General features: G+C 43.8%; 1 protein-coding gene across 1 annotated transcript in view; it reads left to right on the top strand.

Annotated features, from left to right (window-relative positions):
* LOC140463377 (solute carrier family 2, facilitated glucose transporter member 5-like) overlaps positions 1-20292 on the top strand; it is a 56257-nt gene that overhangs the window by 28565 nt on the left and 7400 nt on the right. The window contains exons 5-11 of the mRNA XM_072557242.1: positions 808-968; positions 3026-3150; positions 3685-3830; positions 7796-7928; positions 10326-10519; positions 11610-11720; positions 18146-18247. Of these exons, the coding sequence (XP_072413343.1) occupies positions 808-968; positions 3026-3150; positions 3685-3830; positions 7796-7928; positions 10326-10519; positions 11610-11720; positions 18146-18247 (972 nt within the window). The remainder of the gene's footprint in view (positions 1-807; positions 969-3025; positions 3151-3684; positions 3831-7795; positions 7929-10325; positions 10520-11609; positions 11721-18145; positions 18248-20292) is intronic.

Genomic DNA, 20292 nt, shown 5'->3' with positions numbered 1-20292 from the left:
AACATGGAAGATGGATAAGTTTGAGGTTATCCACTGTAGTCAGGCAAACGGCAACACAGAGTATTTCTTAAATACTGTGATTTGTGAGAGACTGGGAAGTGTTGATTTCCAAAGGGATCTGCATGTCCTTGTTCATATATCACTGAAAGCTAATATGCAGGTGCAGCAAACAGTTACAAAGGCAAGTTGCCCTTTACCACAAGAGGGTTTGAGTACAGGAATAAAGATGTCCTGCTTCAGTTGTGTACAGCATTGGTGATACTGTACCTGGAATAAGGTGCACAGTTTGGGATCCCTTACCTGAGGAAAGATATACCTGCCATAGAAGGAGTGCAGTGGAGATTCACCAGACTGATTCCTGGGATGGTGACACTGTCCCTGAAGAGAGCTTGAGGAGACCGAGCCTCTGGATTTTAGAAAAATTAGAGATGGGCTCATAGAAACTGAGAAAAGTCTTACAGGGCATGACAGAGTGGATTCAGAAAGATGGCTTCCTCTGTCTGGGGATGTCTAGAACCAGGGAACACAAAATAAAGGGCAAAGACTGAGATCAGGAAGAATATCTTCACTCAGGCAGTAGAATCTTTGGAATTCTCTATCCCTGAGGTCTGTGGAAGCTCAATCACTGAGTATGTTCAAGACAGAGACTGATAGATTTCTAAGTGCTGATGACATCAAGGGATATGCAGATGGCGCGTGAAAATGGTATTGAGGTAGGTGATCAGCCATGATTTAAAATGATGGAGCAGAATTGAAGGGCTGAATCCTGCTATCGTTCTGTGTCTCTATTGAATTATTTATTCCCAGTATATTAAAGGTTTCTACAATGACACATTCCTGGAACGATTCAACCAGACCTTACCCACCCCTCACTTGGTGCTGCTATATTCAGCAACTGTCTCGGTGTTTGCAGTCGGTGGGATGATTGGCTCTCTGCTCGTCGGGCTGCTTGTGGCAAGGTTTGGTCAGTAAGTATCATTAGCGTCGCCCATCTCTGTCCTTATCTCAGCTCTGCTGCTGTTGAAGCCCTCATTTCTCTTTTTGTTACCTCTGGACTTGACTATTCCAACACACTCCAGGCCAACGTCTCCCATCTCACCCTCCATAATCTTATTGAAAACTCTGTTGCCTGTGTCTTTCCTCACATCAAGCCCCAGTCCCCAATTGCTCCATACCCTCTGACCTATATTGGCTACAATGTTTTGCTTTTAAAGTCCTCCTCCTCTTCATTTTCAAATCTCATGTGGACCTCACTCTTCCCTATTTCTCCTCCAGCCAACAAACCTTCCAGGTTGCCCTGTTCCTCTAATTCTGGTCTCTTAACACACCCCAGTTTTCAACACTCCACCATTGGTGGCCATGACTTCAGCTTTCTAAACCCACAGCCTGAGAATTCCTTCCCTAAACCTTGTTTCTCTCTACTTCTCCTTCCTCTTTTAAGATCCTTCTTTTAAAAACTACTTCTTCGATCATGAGTCTTTGGAATTCTGTCCTGAAAAGGTGGTGGAAACAGAGTCCTTTGATATTTTTATGACAGAGATGAAGTGATTCTTGTTAAGCAACAGGGTGACAGGTCACCAGGATAGGTGAGAATGTGGTTTTGAGGTTACAGTAAGGTCAGCTGTGATCTTATTGAATGGTGGAGTAGGTTCAACAGGCTGAGTGGCCCATCTTTGCCTCTGATTGTTTGTAGTCTTCCTGTCATTCTCCCTTTATTCTCCATTATTTTTCCTCATTCTCATTTTTCTGACTCTCATTCTTCCATTTTCCTCTCAGTCTGTCTCTCATTTCTTGCCCGTCTCAATTATTCACATTTTATCACTCTTCTTTTTGTTCTGTTTTTCACTGTCTCACTTATTCATTCTCCCTCAGTCTTTCATTTCTCCCTTTTTCACTCTCTCTCTCTCTCTCTTTCTCATGCAAACTCCTGAAATTGTCACAGGATTCAGAAGAGGGATCTTTGCTGATTTCCTAACCTGATGGTTGTGCATTTCCCACAGAGTGAGACCGTGCTTAGGCTGAGACTGAGTTCACTCCGCACAGCCTGGGAGATCTACCTGAAGTCTTTTGTACTGTTTGCCAGGGGACCACTGTAGAAGGGTGCAGCTCCCACGTCAACGAGAAATCCTGCTGTCTGCTCTAAGCAGAACCTAACATTGTTGAGAAGAAGGAATGATCTATCATGTCTTATCACATTGAATAAAGAATGACTGTATTCAAGGACCAGGGTTGAAAAGATTAAGGAATGGGGCAGCACGGTGGCACAGTGGTTAGCACTGCTGCCTCACAGCGCCAGAGACCTGGGTTCAATTCCTGCCTCAGGCGACTGACTGTGTGGAGTTTGCACATTCTCCCCATGTCTGCGTGGGTTTCCTCCGGGTGCTCCGGTTTCCTCCCTCAGTCCAAAGATGTGCAGGTCAGGTGAATTGGCCATGCTAAATTGCCTGTAGTGTTAGGTAAGGGGTAGATATAGGGTCATGGGTGGGTTGCGCTTCGGCGGGGTGGTGTGGACTTGTTAGGCCGAAGGGCCTGTTTCCACACTGTAAGTAATCTAATCTAATCTAAATGAACTAATCAGAGTGATTAAAGATTTGATTGCATTGGTAGGGAGTACCTGTTTCAGAACTTGGGAGTTAAAATTCGAGCCAGGCTGCTCAGGGGTGAAGTCCGTTATCTCTTCCTTACACTGAGGGGAGTGGGAGTTTGGCAATCTCTCTCCCAAAAAAGGTGTTGAAACTGAGAGGGAGAGGAGAGGGTGAAATAAAAGCAGAAAGTGCAGGACAAAGTCAGCAGCTCTGGGAGTGTCTGCGGAGTGAGAAGCAGAATTAATGGTTGGAGTCCAAAGACTCTTCTTCTCCTCCTCCAAAGAGTCATTCTACAAAAACTTAAATAAAATAAAAATATGGATTTTTAACTGAAGGGTAAGCAAGGACACCAGCTGTCCTGAGAATTGCATGAGGATTAAATCTTGCAGGTCATGATTGATACCATGTCTCCCACAAACATCTCTCCAATTGATTGACAGGAAGGGCACCCTTGTGTACAGTACACTCCTGATGTTAGTAGCCGGACTTCTGATGGGATTCAGCCGAGTACTGCATTCCCCGGAAATGGTCATCTTGGGACGCTTCCTGACTGGAATCCATTCAGGTAATGAGGTCATTTGCAGCTCACTCAGTCATCACTGCCCCACTTGGGGGTAACTGTTCAGAGAGTGATAGAGTCAGTCAGAGAGGTGTGTGGTGGCAGAGAGAGAGAGAGAGAGGAGGGCACAGATTGAGAGGGGATAGAATGGGAGGGATTTGGACAGATTGAGAGTGAAGAGTGCGTGGAGCAGAGGCGGAGAGGCAGGGAGAGAGTGGGCAGAGAGATGGAGAGGGGAAGACAGCAGGGGAGTCAGGAATGAGGGATGGATTGCAGGAAATGCACACATAGAGGGAGAAACAGAGAAAGATGCTCACAGACCGAGCGAGACAGGAAGGAGACTTTTAAATCGGGAAGAGAGAAGATAGATAGAGGCACAATGACAGAGAGTGGCTCAGATAGAAAGAAGGAGGGAAAAATAGGAAGGAAGAAGGATAAGGATGATTCTAGAAATGACAGGTTGATAGCTTTGAAAGGTTGTATCTTTACTGCTGATACCAGCTCCTGACTAAACCTTTCTCCATTTTTTGCTATCTCCAGGTATTTCACTCAGTGTGGTTCCGATGTATCTGGGTGAAATTGCTCCCAAAAATCTGCGAGGATTCCTGGGTTTAATACCTACTATCTTCATCTGTCTGGGAGTGTTTGCAGCCCAAGTGCTGGGACTGAGTGAGTTGATGGGGAAGGTAAGCCTTGTGAACCCAAGTCAAACCTCTCACCTTCTCTCTCACCCCAGCCCAAGTTTATTCAGCGTCTGCCTCTGAGGTACTCATGGTAAACACTGAATCCTTTCAATCTCTGACAGCTGATCTGAATTAGTTTTGAGGATGGCTTCAGGGAGCACTGCTTCACCTATTATCTCAGTCTGACAAAGAGCTAGATGGCACAACCGCACGGAAACGAATTTGACACTATCCCTCTCCCAACCAGCTCTTGGAGGCTAAAGCAGTACATTGAAAACCTTGTTGTGGTGAAGAGTCACTGGACTCAAAATGTAAACTCTTGCTTTCTTCCCACATATGCTGCCAGACCTGCTGAGTTTTGCCAGCAATTTATGGTTTTTATTCCCAACTTTATTGATGCCAAATGAATTTCTGAACAAAGATTTTGTGCCATCACGAAGTTCCCTACCACCACATGCTGCTATTTTCAGTTCCATCATGACACCTGATTTGGTCCCTGCCTCTTATCACCTGCTGCTGAAACCCTCATCGAGACCTTTGTTACTTCCAGACTTGACTATCCCTGTGCATTGTTTGCTTCTTCCGTGAGATATATGTTACATGTGATACGAGCATTGCTGGCTAGGCCAGCACTTTTTTGCCTCTCCCTAACTGTCCAGAGATTAAATATCTGTCTATCTCAGCCTTGAAAATATTTAATGATCCAGACTTGACAACTATCTGTCGTAAAGACTCCCACATTTTCATTCCCCTCTGAGAAAAGAAATTCATTTTTTCCTGTGTCTTATATAAGTGACCTCTTTTTCCTGAGATGGTGTCCATTAGTCCTAAACTCCCCCACAAAGGGAAGCAATCCTTCTGCATCTATCCTGTCAAGTCCTCTAAGAATCACTTATGTTCAATAAGGTCGCCTCTCATTTTTCTAAATTCTAGTGAGTACAGGCCCAATCTTCTTCTCATAAGTTAGCCCTACATACTCGGGACAAAGATTGTGAAGCTTTTTGGAAATGTTTCTAATTCCATTATATCTTTCCTTAGTTAACAGGCTCAAAACCATTCACAGTATTCCAGTTATTGTCTAACTATTACCCTGTAAATTAATTAGCAAGCCTTTCCTACTTTATACTCATTCACTTTGAAATAAAGTCAACTCACTCTTTACCTTCCCATTACCTGTTGAACTTGCATATTAACTTTACATGATGTATACTTGAAGACTAAAATTCTTATCTGCTGTCACTTTCTGCTTTTAACTAATATCCAGCCACTCTAATTTTCCTCACAAAGAGCATAACCTCACATTTTCACACATATATTCCAACTGCCAAGCTTTTTCCCACTTGCTTAACTTGTCTAGCCACATTGCTGGCCTGGGTCTGGAGTCATGAGACCAGGTAAGATTGGCAGTTTTCCTTTCTTCGAGCGCATTAATTTGTGGGTTTTTATGGCAGTCAACAATGGTCACCATCAGGCTAACTTTTGTTTAAATTTCAATTCAAATTTCATCTTCTACCATGGCATGATTCAAACCAATGTCTTCAGAACATTAGCTTGGGGTTCAGGGTTACTGGATAAGTGACCTTGTCACCATGCCACCACCTCCTCTTTAAACTACTTAAACTCATCCAAAATGGCTGCCTGTGACCTCACTCACATGGTTCCATTTCCCTGTGGTCACTGTGGGGCTAACTGGCCATTAGTTCCCACAGTGCCTCAATGTAAAATTCTCATCCTTGTTTGCAAATCCCTCCATGGCCTCATACCTCCCAATCTCTGTAATCTCCTCTAACCCTATAGTCCTCCAAGATATCTGTGCTCCTCTAATATAAATATCTTGACCAATGACTATACCAACTATTGTTTGGAATCCAAGCTGAGGAATTTTCTTCTCACAGCTCTCCACTTCAGTACTTCACATTCTTCTTTAAAATTATATCTTAAAACCTACTTCTTTGACCATGTTTTTAGTCACCGGACACAATATTTGACTTTACAAAAAGCAGTGCTTCTTCAGTACTGACTCTCAGACAGTTCAGTACTCCCTCAGTACTGACCCTCCAGTAGTGCAGTACTCCCTCAGTACTGACCCTTTTATGGTGCAATGCTCCCTCAGTATTAATTCTGTGATAGTGCAACATTTCCTCATACTGACTCCTGCCAGTACAGCATTCCCTCAGTACTGATCTCCTAGCATTCAGTGCTTCCTCAGTACTAAGCCCTTGACAATATAGTACTCCCTCAGTGTTTACTCTCCAACAGTGCAGCATTCTCTCAGTACTGAGCCTTTGACAGTGTAGTGCTTCCTCTGTTTCGACCCTCCAAAAGTGCAGTAAATCTTCAGTACTCAGTACTGTGCCATGCTGTGTGGAGTTGTGTTTAAAATACCACAGACTCAGAGACAAGATTGTTACTCACTGGGTCACAAAGTGTGTACAAGAGAGCACAGAATGTTGATGTGCGACTATTGGTCCAGTCTCTGGCCTGGAGCTGCAATCCTTTATAAATTATCTCACAATGAAATTTGTGTTCCAGTTAACTGCTTCTTCCCAGTTTCTTTTCTGTACATGATGGTGTATTTATTTTTACATGAATACCTACAAAGCTGAGAGAGATTTTCAGCTTCTAATAACTTATAGATTTCTAGCCAAAGTCTCTTGTTTTGGAAACTGCACCAACTAAATTTTTCAACTAAGAATGTGACTGTGTTTTCACTGAACTGTCCTGAACTCCTGTATACCTGCTGCAATCTATGTATACTCTATTATATTTGACCTTTGACAGAAATGCTGCAGTGTACTTGCCTTCCTGTGTATTTAGCTCTGGTGTACACACATACACAAACTCCACCCCACTCCCGTCCCAGCTTCTGACCCCAGTCAGTTCCCTTCCCAATTGCCCTGAAACCTTTCAATCTCTAGTTTTTCTAAACTAAGATCACTCCTTGGAATCCAACACAGTACATACAGTTTTCCATTAACACACCACAGGGGTCCATAGCTACTTGTTTTCTGAACAATGCCAGAGTAAGGTCACAGTTTCACAATGACACTGAACTCAATTTACTCTTAAAGTAAACTTAATAGAAATAACCCACATTCATCTGCCTCTTTGGTAAAATATCTCTTCCAAAAATGACATTATATATTTTAATTATACATCTTCCATCAAATTACCCCTGGTACACCGGCTCCCACGGATTCCTTCCCAGTTTTGGGCACCTCGGTGTTTCCCACCTGCTCTGATTTATATAAATCTTTCCCCCACCCCAGTGTACTCTCTACAGTTTACCTGTCTCCTGGTATATCTGTTGCAATCTACATATCCTCTATTATATTTGACCTTTGACAGAAATGCTGCAGTGTCTGTGTATTTGGCTCTGGTGTACATACATACACAAACCCCACCTCACTCCCATCCCTGGTTTGTATGTGCTTGTATTTAGGTCAAACTGAACACTGGTTTAGGTAATGAGCTCACTTCTAAGCAGAGGTTTCTCCAGTTACAAATTCACATTGGCTTTCTCTCCTTTGTATGACTTATTTTCTTCTTCTCCCCTTCTCTTTGCCTCATTCCCTGCTTCTCTCTGTTTTTCTCCCTCTCTTTCTCTCTGCTTCTTTTTCCATGTCTCTCTGCCTTTCTCTCTCTCTCTTTCTCTCCCTCTGTCTATTCCTCTTTATTTAACTCCCTCTCTCCTTGTTCATCTCTTTTCTTTATGTTCTCTCTGTGTTTATTTCTGAGTCTTCCTCTTCTGCTCTCTCTGTCTATCTCTGTTCATGTCTCTCTGTATCTCTTTCGTTCTGTCCATTGTGCACTCTTTGTTTCTCTCTCTCTTTTTCTGACTCTGTCTCTCTGTGTCCATCTCTTTCTTGTCTCCCCCCACACTCCCCCACTCCCATCCATCTCCTTTCCATCCTTCTTCCTTCTCTCTTCCACACCCCACACCCTTCCATTTCTGTGACTGTCTACAGGAGAAGGACTGGCCTCTCTTGCTGTCTCTGATCATGGCTCCAGCCCTGGTTGAACTGCTGTTCCTTCCTTGGTTCCCAGAAAGTCCGCGATATTTGCTGATTCAGAAAGAGGACATTGCAGCCACAGTGCGAGGTGTGAACTGGGAATGGGGATGGAGGGGAGGGCTGGGGGAGGGAGGAGAAGAGGAGGGGAGAGAGGGGGTGGAATTGTGGATGGAGAGTTGGAAGGAGTGGAGGGAGAGGAAGCAGCAGAAGGTGGTGTGTTGTGTTGATGAATAAAAGGGGACTTAAAATATCAGTTGAAAGTAGTTCCAAAGCACGTTGTAGAGCTCAATCTTTCCTACTTTCAGTGTGACAGAAACACTTAGCATTGTCACTCCAGGATGAAAGTAGAAAACAATTTGGAATAGTTGACAAAAGCGAGTTCCATAATATCACTGATAATTTTATCAGTCTTCCCATTGCGAGTACCCTCAATTGTGCGGTGTGCCACTATGACTGTGCAAAATGGGACAGACTTTGAACTGATCTAGCAACTCACAACTGGGCATCATGAGATGCTGTGTGCACCACCAACAGCCGAATCGTATACCAACGCAAACCAACCTAAACTAAAACTGGAGATTTTGGAGATCTGGAAAAAGAAACAGAAATTGCTGGAGAATCTCCAGTGGATCTGGAAGCATCTACAGGAAGAAAGCAGAGTTAACATTTTGAGTCAGCGACTCGTTAATAGAACGGCTGCTCGCCCTCCTCACCCAGACCCACACTTCAACCTGACCAGCAACAACTCAACCACAAAGCAGCCCTCTCAAATATTGCCAGAACAATACCCAGCAGTTCCCACACCTAGCTGAACTCCCTAGCGTTTCCAGTCTCAGCAGTTCGCAGTCCGTGCTGTGAGCACTTTAGGCCTTGCTTTTAATGCTTGTGCCACACAGGTACCTGGTAATTACCATCTGCAACAAAAGAGAGTCTAACCTCCTCCCCTTGATGTTTAAATGGCATTGCCATCACTGAATTCCCCACTATCAACATCCTGGGGGTCATCATTGACTAGGAACTGAACTGGACTATCCATTAAAAATACTGTGGCTGTAAGAGCAGGTCAGAGGCTGGATATTCTGCAGTGAATAACTCTCCTTATGACTCCCCAAATTTTGTCCGCCATCCACAAGATACAAGTGAGGAGCGTGAGGGAATACTCCCCTCTTACCTAGATTCGTGCAGCTCCAACAACACTCAGTCAGTTTGACATCACTCAGGACACAGCAGCCTGCTTGACTGGCACTTCATCTCACATCTTCATCATTCACTTTCTCCACCACCAATTCTCGGTATTAGTATCATGTATTATCTGTTAGATGCACTGCAGAAATGCACCAACAGCACCATCCAAACTCACAACCACAACCATCTAGAAGGACAAATGCAGCAGATGCAATGGAACACTACCAAACCAAACCACTCACTATCCTGTCATGGTATTATATTGCCGTTTTCAGTGTTGCTGGGTCAAAACTCTGGGACTTGCCCCTTCCCCCCCCCACTCGCGTCCCCAAAAACATTATGGGTGTCCAATCTGCAACAGTTCAAGATGGTGGCTCACCACCACATTCTCCAGCCCATAAAGAGCAATAAATGCTGGCCCAGCCAGCATGGCACACATCCCACTGATGAATTAAAAAATTATGATTGCTGGCTATGTGACTGGGACTCTGACTGCATCTGTTTCAGCTACTGTTTCATATTTTCGCTTTTCCCCTTGTACTAATGAGAGATTGTAGCTAGACAGTGGATCAGGTCACTGCTGGATTGTCCCAGAAACACATTTGGAGCCAGGGTTTTAATCTTGTCCAGGTGGTAGATCATGGATTAGAGGTGCTGGAAAGGCACAGCAGTTCAGGCAGCATCCGAGGAGCAGTAAAATCGATGTTTCGGGCAAAAGCCCTTCATCAGGAATACCCTTCATCATTGTTTTTACCCCATTTGTTTTTACCCAGGTGGGTAGATCAGGCAGTCTTTTCCACACCCCCTGTGCTGAACTGGCTGAACAACCTGTTCCTCTTCTTCTGCAGAGCAGTGGTTCAATAGCATCTCCCAATGACCATTGTCAGTGAGCAAGAGAGAAGGTGAAATAACAGTCTCACTCTCACCAACAATGTCTGAGAATGAAATGGTCGGTCTGCCCAGGGTCACAAGATCATAAGAAATGGAGCAGAAGGAGGCCATTCAGCCCAATTTGTCAATCTGCTTGGCCTCACATTCCTGTCTACTGCCCAACTGAGATGAAAGATGGCTATTTGGGATCAGAGGTGAGGTGCAAGATGGTCTTACTGGGGCTGCATCTTGTTGTGCCATTGTGCTTAATAAATTCCAGAGACAAATTCATTTGTGCCTCACATAGTGGGCAAGTCTAACTGGCCACAGAGAGTTGGGAGAATGGGTGAGATACCAGGGACTGAATCAGTGGCCATGTTGAATAATCAGATAATTTATTTTTTCTTTCCTTTGCCATTCTTTCCCCTAGCACTGACGTGGTATCGGAACAAGTACAACAGCAACATACAGGCAGAGATTGAGGAGATGCAGGAAGAGCAGAGATCATTGACTTCCTTACAAACCATCTCAGTTTTCCAGCTGATAGCCGATTACTCAGTCCGATGGCAGCTCGTGTCAGTCATTGTGATCAACATTGGGATGCAGCTTTCAGGAATAGACGCGGTGAGTGAGGGTGGAAACGAAGGGAAATTGGGTTTGCCAAAGAAGCGAGAGGCCAAAAGAGAGAAAGACTTGCTTTTCCTTTGCACATTCGTGACCTCAGAACATTGCAAAGCACTTCACAGCCACTAACATTTGAAGTGTGGCCACTGTTGTAAGGTAAGAAACACAGCAATCAGTTTGCACACAGTTAGTTCAGCAAACAACGAGATAAAGACCAGATTATCTCTTTAAAAATATTGGTTGAGTGACAAATATCATCTGACCATCAGAGAGAACTCCCCTGTTCTTCAGTTAGACCATGGGATCTTCTACATCCGCCTGAACTGATACATGAGGCTTCAATTTAACTTGCTATCCTCATTCAATGGGGTATTCCTTCAGTACTGACCGTCTGACGATGCGGCACATCCCCACCTGACCCTGACAGTGCTGCACTCCTTCAGTACTGATCCTCCAACAGTGCAACAGTGCAGCAGTGCCTCAGCACTGATCCTCTGACAGTCCTGCACTCCCTCAGTACTGACCCTCTGACAATGCAGCACTCCCTCAGTACTGATCCTCCAACAGTACAGCAGTCCCTTAGCACTGATCCTCCGACAGTGCGACACTCCCTCAGCACTGATCCTCTGACAATGTTGCACTCTTCCAGCACTGACTCTCCAACAATGCAGTATTCCCTCAATACTGACCATCCAACAGTCCAGCATTCAGTCAGTACTGACCCTCCACTAGTACAGCATTCCCTCAGTACTGACCCTCTGACAGTGCAGTGCTCCCTCGGTCCTGACTCCCTGACAGTGGTGCACTCCCTCACTATTGACCCTCTGTAATGTTGCATTGTCCCTCACTACTGCACTTGGAGTGTCAGCCTGGATCTTGTGCTCAAGCTTCTGAAACATTACTTGAACTCCCACCATCGTCCTCTGAGACAGAAGTGTTACCACTGAGTGACAGCTAACACAACCCAATGATGAGCTGCATTTGAGAATATACCAGACTAAAGAGATCTGTTTCTGTCAATGATTTGTTTCATGATTAGTTTGAGCTGCAAACTGACCTGTTTGTACAAACCAATCTGTTTTTCTTTCAGATCTGGTTTTATACAAATAGGATATTTGAAAAATCTGGGATCCCTAAGCAATATATCCAATATACTACTGTGGGGACTGGTGCAATTGAGGTTGTTGCTGGACTGATTGGGGTAAGTTACAGCTTATTTCCTATTTCACCAAGAACCCTAAAACAACAAGCCAGGCATGGAGACATTTGTAGTAAATTCCTGAAGATGCTATAACCCTGAAGGACCAGCGGAAAATGCTGGAAATACTCAGCAGGTCAGGTGACGTATAAAGACGGGAACAGGGTGAAATGGGGGAGCCACAAACATGGGTTCAGTCAGTTTGGTTCAGGTGGGAGGCTAAAAGGCAAAATATATCTGAAATGGGAATCCAAACCACCTTAAACCCAACCAGTTCATGTTTCAGTGGAGGTTGGACTAAGACTCCACAAGTATCTGTATCCTCAATGATGAAAGAGCCCAGCACACAGTGCATAGATAAGGCTGAAATATTCGCTGTAATCATTATCCACAATTGCCAAGTGAACGATTCATCTCGGACTCCTTCAATGGTCCCCATCATTACAGATACCAGACTTCAGCCAATTCGCTTCACTTCACGTGATACCAAGAAACAGTTGGAAGCACGGGATACTGCAAAGGCTATGAGCCCTGACAAAGTTCCAACTGTAGTCCAGACTTGTGCTGCAGAGCTAGCAGCTCCCCTAGCCAAGCTCTTCCAGTACAGTTGCAGCACTGGTATCTACCTGACAACTTCCTAGGCATGTCCTATACATTAAAAACAGGACAAATTCAACCCAGCCAATTACCATCCTATCTGTCTGCTCATGATTATCAGTAAAGTGATGGAAGCTATCAAGCAGCACCTGCTCAGCAATGACCTGCTCAGTGATGCCTACTTTGGGTTCCATTAGGACCAAAGCTCCTGATGTATTCTCGCCCTGATTCAAACATGGACAAAAGGGCTGAATTCCAGAGAGGAGGTGAGAGTAACAGCCCTTGACATCAAGGAGTCCGAGCAAAAATAGAATCAGTGTGACTCGGGGGGAGTATTCTGTGTTGGTTGGAATCACACCTGGCTCATAGGAAGATGGTTGTCGGAGGTCAGTCATCTCAGCTTCAGGACATCATTGCAGGAGTTCCTCAGGGTAATGTCCTAGGCCCCACCACATTCAGCTACTTCATCAATGGCCTTCCCTCCATCATAAGGTCAGAAGTGGGGATGTTCGCTGATGATTGCACAATGTTCAGCATTATTCACAACTCCTCAGACACTGAAGCAGTCCATGTTCAAATGAAACAAAATCTGGACAATATCCAGGCTTGGACTGACAAATGGCAAGTGATATTCGTGTCACACAAATGGCAGGCTGTGACCATCACCAATAGGAGACAATCTAAACACCGCCCCTTGACATTCAGTGGTGTTACCGTCACTGAATATCCAACTGTCAACATCCTGGGCATTACCATTGACCAGAAACTCCTCTGTATTCACCACATAAACTCAGTGGCTACAAGAGCAGGTCAGAGGTTAGGAATACTGCAGTGTGTGACTCACCCTGACTCCCTAAAGCTTGTGCATCATCTACAAGGCAGCAAAGCTAACCACTGAGCCATCAAATGAACCCAGTTGGTAGGTAGAGCTAGTGAGGCATTTGCATCACTGTCAGAACAGGTATCTGGAGAGAATAATGAGGTGAAAAATGCCATCTTAAGTGCATATGAGCTCATACCAGAAGCCGACCGATACCATTTCAGGAATCTAAGGAGGGAATCTGGTCAAATATACATAGAGTTTGAAAGGATCAAACAAAATAATTTTGGCAGTGGTAAGGACATTGAAAATAGATCAAATATATGACATTCTTAGAGAGACTATTATTTTGAAAAAGTTCAAAAATTCACTTCCTGAAGTGGTAAGAACTCATGTGGAAGAGCAGAGAGTTAAGACTGCAAGATTAGCAGCAGAAATGGCAGATGATTATGAGTTGGTTCATAATTTCAATCTGTGAGGGATAGAAATTGGGGAAAGAGAAATCCTTAAAATGGTAAGGGAAAAAGAGATCTCATTGTAAATATTAAAAATAGTTTAGCACAGGGCAAAAAGGAAACCCATGAGGAGGATAGAGAAGAAATGAAGCTCAGGGTACTTCCACTGTTATAAGGTTGGCTGCATGAAGTGTTGGTGGTTTGGAAAAAAAACACTGGGAAGATGGATGTGAGAATACAGGATTTGATTCAATTCCCTACAGTGTGGAAACAGGCCCATTGGCCCAACAAGTCCACACCTACCCATTTCCATCTGACTCACCTAACACTATGGGCAATTTAACATGGCCAATTCACCTGACCTGTACATCTTTGGACTGTGAGAGGAAACCAACGCAGACATGGGGAGAATGTGCAAACTCCACATAGATAGTCACCCAAGGCTGGGATTGAACCTGAGACCCTGGAGCAGATGAGTTGGCTAGACAATCTTAAAATTAGGGTCGAGAGTGTGGTGCTGGAAAAGCATAACTGGTCAGGTAGCATCTGAGGAGCAGGAGAATCGATGTTTCAACAATAGGCTCTTCACCAGGAACGAGGCTTTTGGGCCAAGAGGGCTAAGACATAATCTTTTATCTCTAAGCCCCCTTGGCCCATAAGCCTCATTCCTGCTCCTCGGATGTTGCCTGACCTGCTGTACTTTCCCAGCACCACACTCTCGACTCTGATCTCCAACATTTGCAGTCCTCACTTTCTCCTAGAATTTAAAATTAGTACAGCATGTGATGAGCCAGGAAGCACACAAGAAATTTAAAAAGTGGAGATAAAGTTTTAGTATTATTACCAGTGGGAGGTGAACCTTTAAAGGCAAGATTTAGTGGGCTTTATCAAATCAAATGAAGATTAAATGAGGTGAATTACTTGATAAGAATGCCAGATAGAAAGAAATCTCACAGAGTGTGTCTGTGAATATGCTCAAAAGGTATTTTGACAGGGAAGGAAAGCAAAAGGAGAATGTGTTACTGGTTACAACACAGAGTGAAGAACCAAGTTCAGATTCTGAATTTCAAATTAAATTGGGCAATGAGGAAGTACTCAAATTATTGAGTTACCTTCCAGAGAAAAATCAAAATGACCTGATAGATTTATTACAATCACATGGGGAGATATGGGTATAAGATGGGAAGTACTGGTCTGATTATGTATGATGCAGATACTGAAAATGGAGTTCCGATTAAGCAACATCCTTATACACTTAACCCTCTAAAGTTGGCACAGGTTGAAAAAGATTGAATGCATTCTCAAAGACAATAGAATGAAAGTGAATTGCAGCAAACCGAGCTCACATATTGATAGTGCCACAACCAAATGGTACTTGACCATTATGTGTGAACTCTCGCAATGTCAATACATTACAAAATTTGATTCATATCCCATTCCAAAATTGGAAAACTGTATTGAGAAGGTTGGATCAGCAACTTATATTTCAAAGTTGGACTTACTTAGAGGACACTGACAGGTACTTTTATCCAAAAGAGCGAAGAACATTTTAGCTTTTGTGACACTGAATGGACTGTACCAGTTTAAAGTCATGCCATTTGGTCTGAAAAATGCGGCAGCCATATTCCAAAGACAAACCAATGAAGTTATTTTGAGATTACTAATTGTGTGGTGTGCACGGACGACCTGATGATTTTTAGTCACACATAGAAGGAACATTCGGAGCATCTATCAGAATTGTTCGATTGACTTTGGGAGACTGGCTTGATGATAAACCTGGCAAAGATACAGTTCACGATAGCCCGAGTCACATTCCTGGGCCACGTTATTGGATATGGATATGGGCCCCACGGGAGTTTCCCATAACACCAATGAAGAGGGAAGCACTACGATTCCTGGGACTGAGTGTTTTTTTATCGGAGATTCACACTGAATTTTAACAGTGTGTGGTTGCTTCACTGACATGTTGAAGAAATGTAGAAAATATCAGTGGACGGAGGAATATCAGCAGGCATTTTACAGCCTGAAAGCAGTGTTAACCATTGCAGCAGGGTTAGCCACACCTAATTATGCAAATCCATTCAAGGTAGCTATCAGTGCGAGTGTTGTCCCTAATACTTTCCCTCCACCACCCACACACATTCTCTCTGTCTTCCTTTGTCCCATCTCTCTCTCTCGGTTCCTCTTTCTTTCTCCCTCTTTCTCAGCATCTTTCTATCTTTTTCTCAAAGTTCCTGGCTGGTTTATTTGCTCTTTTGCACAACAGCACACGATGTATGAACAGGAACTGATGTGCGAGGAGAGGATTCTTTGTCTCACTGTTCATTACTTCAACTAACAGCAGAATTTATTCTGTGAGCTGCTCTCTCCTATTTTAAGTGGAGCATGACCCACGCTATGTAACACTGAATAAGGTTTTTGACAATTAAAGAGACTAATGCTGGTGGTTTTTGGTCCCAGGAGTGAAATTGCCTGGTGCTTTTTGACTTTAATAAACAGAAGATGGTGCAGATTTGAGAACGAATCCTCTCTCACAGACTAGTCTAAGTCTCCAGCTCTGATGTGCTGACAGTTATAAGACCCTCCTAGAACTACAGCAAGAACTTTAACCTCAGCTGCACATAGTTACTCACAGAAACTCACAGTGCTGTCATCAATATAGGCCCTGAGTGGGGGAGGCAATGTTACCCACTGGAACTGGAAGGATTGGTTATAAAATTACAACCATTTGTTAAACTTTACTATCCTCATTTACCTTCACCACCCGTTGGTGGAATTCATTTCGCGTGGACTCCAGGAGGTTTGTTGGAAGGTTTGTGCAAGATTTGGTATATTTACTGGAATGGAGCCAGCAATGCAGGACTTGGTTACATAGAGAGATGAGGATTGTTCTCCTTAGAGCAGAGAGATTAAGAGCAGATTTAGAGGATGCGATCAAAATCGTGGGGAGAAATGTTTCTAGTGGCAGAGTCAGTAAACAGAGAACACAGACTTAAAATAATTGAAAAAAGGAGCAGCTGGCACTAGGGTGAATTGTTTTTGATGCAGCAAGTTGTGATATGGAATGCGCTGCCTGAAATGACTTGGATACAGACTTGAGGGGGAAACACTTGCAGGATTGTGCTGTAGGAATCCACACCACATCAGCAGCCCTATTTGGAGTGGAAAGGAAGGAATAAGGAGCTGCCTTAATTAACTCTGATTTCAGCAACCTTTTATCCATCATTATTATCAGAATACAGTGAATCTCAGTGAAATTTTGTGACAAGAGAAAGTGAAACGCAAGTTTAGCATATGACTCACATTCATGGATAACTCAATCTCCAAGTATCTGCTCTTCTGCCTATAAAGCACTCCAGCTATTTGATATTTTCTTTATAAATGCACCAAAACTCCTCAATTAGATTCCAGTCTTTAATTCACTCCCATTGTCTATCATTCTATATATAAACCCCTAAACTTCTCAATTAGATTCCAGTCTGTAATTCGTTCCTGAATATCTGTTATTCCAGATTTAAACCTCACACCTCAAAATCCATGATTAACTTCCAATCTCTGCTCCTGGGTACCTCCTGTTCTATATATAAAACATGTGAACCCTTCAATTAGATTGCAGGCTGTAATTCATTCTGGTTATCTGTTACTGTATTTATAAACCACTTGAATCCTTCTATTAGATTCCAGTCTGTTACACAATTCCAGGTATCTGTTATTCTACAAATAAACTATCCTGAACCCCTTAATTAGATTCCAGGCTGTAATTTACACCTGGATCTCTGTTGTATTATATACAAACCACCTGAATTTCTTGATTAGATTCCAGCTTGTAAAGCACTCCCAGGTATCTATTATTCTATACATGAACCACCCAAACACCTCCATAAGATCCCTGTATATAATTCGCTCCAGGATGTCTATTCTATATATAGTCCACCTTGAACCTCTTAATTTCCAGTCTGTCAACTCACTCCTGAGTATGTGTTGTTCTAGGTATAATCTATGTTTAACCCCTCGATTAGATTCCTCTCTGTAACTCACTTCTGGTTCTGTTATTTTACATAATCCAACCTGAACACCTTGATTAGCTTGCACTCTAACTCATGGGGAGTGTCTGTTACTCCAGTCTAAAGTTATCTCTCACTCTCTCTTTTTTGATAGCTGAGGAGTCTGGGATCTGCAAATGTGAAGAGACCTATTTTTGCTGAGGTCTAGGGATTGCCAGATATTGGACATCATTTTAATACTGGACAAGGGTTATATTTGGGGTTTTTGAGATGGGCTGACTGTTGGTGGGATGGTTTGGGAGTTGGAATCGGGGGAGGATGTGGTAAAAGCAGCTGACCTGTGGTACAGGGGTCAGTGGCCGAGGATGGTGGAGCTGGGGGGAGGGCTGAGAGGTGTCCTGACCCAATGTAGTCTATACTGAATGACCTGCTCATCACCTTGGATACAGAGGAGATCATTTGTTGCTGATGAAACAGGTGAATTACAGAGTGAAGCACTGTTTTCCAGTGACACCGTCTGATTGGTTCATTTTGTTACTCTTTGTGATTCAGAGTTTAACGATCGAGAGAGTAGGGAGACGTCCTTTGCTGATTGGTGGATTCAGCTTCATGGGATTCTCTTGTGCTGGGATCACAATGTCATTACTATTTGAGGTAATTCTTGATTGTCTCTGTTTATCCAGTCAGATTCTTCACCTCATTTATTAACATACTGGCACCTGTATGTCCAGGGCTGAGTTGGTATTGACACAGCTGGCAGCAAACGTATGAACAGGGTTTGAATCCAAAGTCATTTCCAACATCAGAAAATCCCAATGTATTTACAGCCAACAACATACTGTGGCCTCAGCTGAATCATTACATTCATCTTTTGGAAATGTATTTCAGGGAGGATCTTGGAGAAGAGTAGATTAGATTAGATTAACTACAGTATGGAAACAGGCTCTTCGACCCAACAAGTCCATACCAACTCTCCGAAGAGTAACCCAGCCAGACCCATTCCCCACATATACCCCTGACTAATGTAGCTAACTCTATGGGCAATTTAGCATGGCCAATTCACCTAACCTGAACATCTTTAGATTGTGGGAGAAAACCGGAGTACCTGGAGGAAACCCACACAGAGACGGTGAGAACGTGCAAACTCCACACAGACAGTCGCCCAAGGCTGGAATCGAACCTGTGTCCCTGGCGCTGTGAGGCAGCAGTGCTAACCACTGATCCATCGTGCCGCCCATCCGTAGAGGATGTTGGGAATTTTGTAGATTTTCAAAGCTTGTGAGAAGGTTTGTAGTTCGGGTGCTCGTTGTTGTGGTTCTGTTCGCCGAGCTGGGAATTTGTGTTGCAGACGTTTCGTCCCCTGTCTAGGTGACATCCTGAGTGCTTGGGAGCCTCGTGAAGCGCTTCTGTGATGTGTTCGCCTATACAATGTATTCGCCAAAAATGGATACCCGCGCAATTTCATCAACAGATGCCTAAGGGAAAGGCAACGGAACGAGGACATGCCGCATCCCAAAGGACTAGCCACACTACCATACATCAAGAGCATTTCCAAACTGACAGCCAGACTACTGCAACCACTAGGACTCATAACAGCACACAAACCAACAGCCACTCTCAGACAACAGCTCACCAGAACGAAGGACCCGATACCCAGCATGAGCAAAACCAATGTAGTGTACAAAATCTCATGCAAGGACTGCACAAAACACTACATGGGACAAACAGAAAGACAGCTAACGATCCGCATCCATGAACACCAACTAGCCATGAAACAACACGACCAGCTATCTATAGTAGCCACACATGCAGATGACAAGCAACATGAATTTGACTGGGACAACACTACTATTATAGCACAAGCCAAACAGAGAACAGCCAGGGATTTCCTAGAGGCATGGCACTCATCGACAGATTCAATCAATAAGCACATCGACCTGGACCCAATATACTGACCACTGCAATGGACAGCTGGAACTGACAACTGGAAGCAGCAGATTCAAACCACTATAAATGCTGGAGGAAACATCACAGAAGCGCTTCACAGGAGGGTCCCAAGCACTGAGGATGTCACCTAGACAGGGGACGAACGTCAGTATCACAAATTCCCAGCTCGGCGAACAGAACCACAACTATTTTGTAGATTTGTAGGGAAACTAGGATTGTTCTGCTCTGAGAAGGTGAAGGAGAGGATTTGAGATGTTCAGAGTTTATGTAAATCGAGTACAATTGGAGAAACTGTTTCTATTATCTGAAGACAAGGGAGTTGGCTGATGGTGACAGATTAGGTAAAATGGATGTGCATTCTCAGAAATCTAGAAAAATGAGGTCTTGTTCAATTGAAACAGGCAGGATTCTGAGAGGATTTGACTGGGTAGATACCGAGAGGCTGTTCCCCCAGCTCCCCCCAACTCGAGAATCTGAAATCTAGAACAGGTTCCCAAACAGTGAATTGGATGGGGCACATTGGGATGGTGAGCTGTCCTTCCTCCCAGCACCAATGGCAACTGTGGAGGGGACACATCCTAGTCTAAGTCATTAGTATGACCAGCGTTGGACCCACAGGATCAGAAAACACTTTAAGTGGCAAATGCCGAGGACAGAGGCCTGGCAGAGACTGACTGTGTCTGGTGTGAGGGAGAAACCAGCTGAGCTAGGAAAGTTGAGTAGCAGCTTCAAATGCTGCTAAAAATCATTCA

The sequence above is a fragment of the Chiloscyllium punctatum genome, chromosome 38 (assembly GCF_047496795.1).
Source record: "Chiloscyllium punctatum isolate Juve2018m chromosome 38, sChiPun1.3, whole genome shotgun sequence".
Taxonomy (NCBI): domain Eukaryota; kingdom Metazoa; phylum Chordata; class Chondrichthyes; order Orectolobiformes; family Hemiscylliidae; genus Chiloscyllium; species Chiloscyllium punctatum.
Note: the sequence above shows the minus strand (reverse complement) of the source record. Positions and strands in the feature narration are given on the sequence as shown.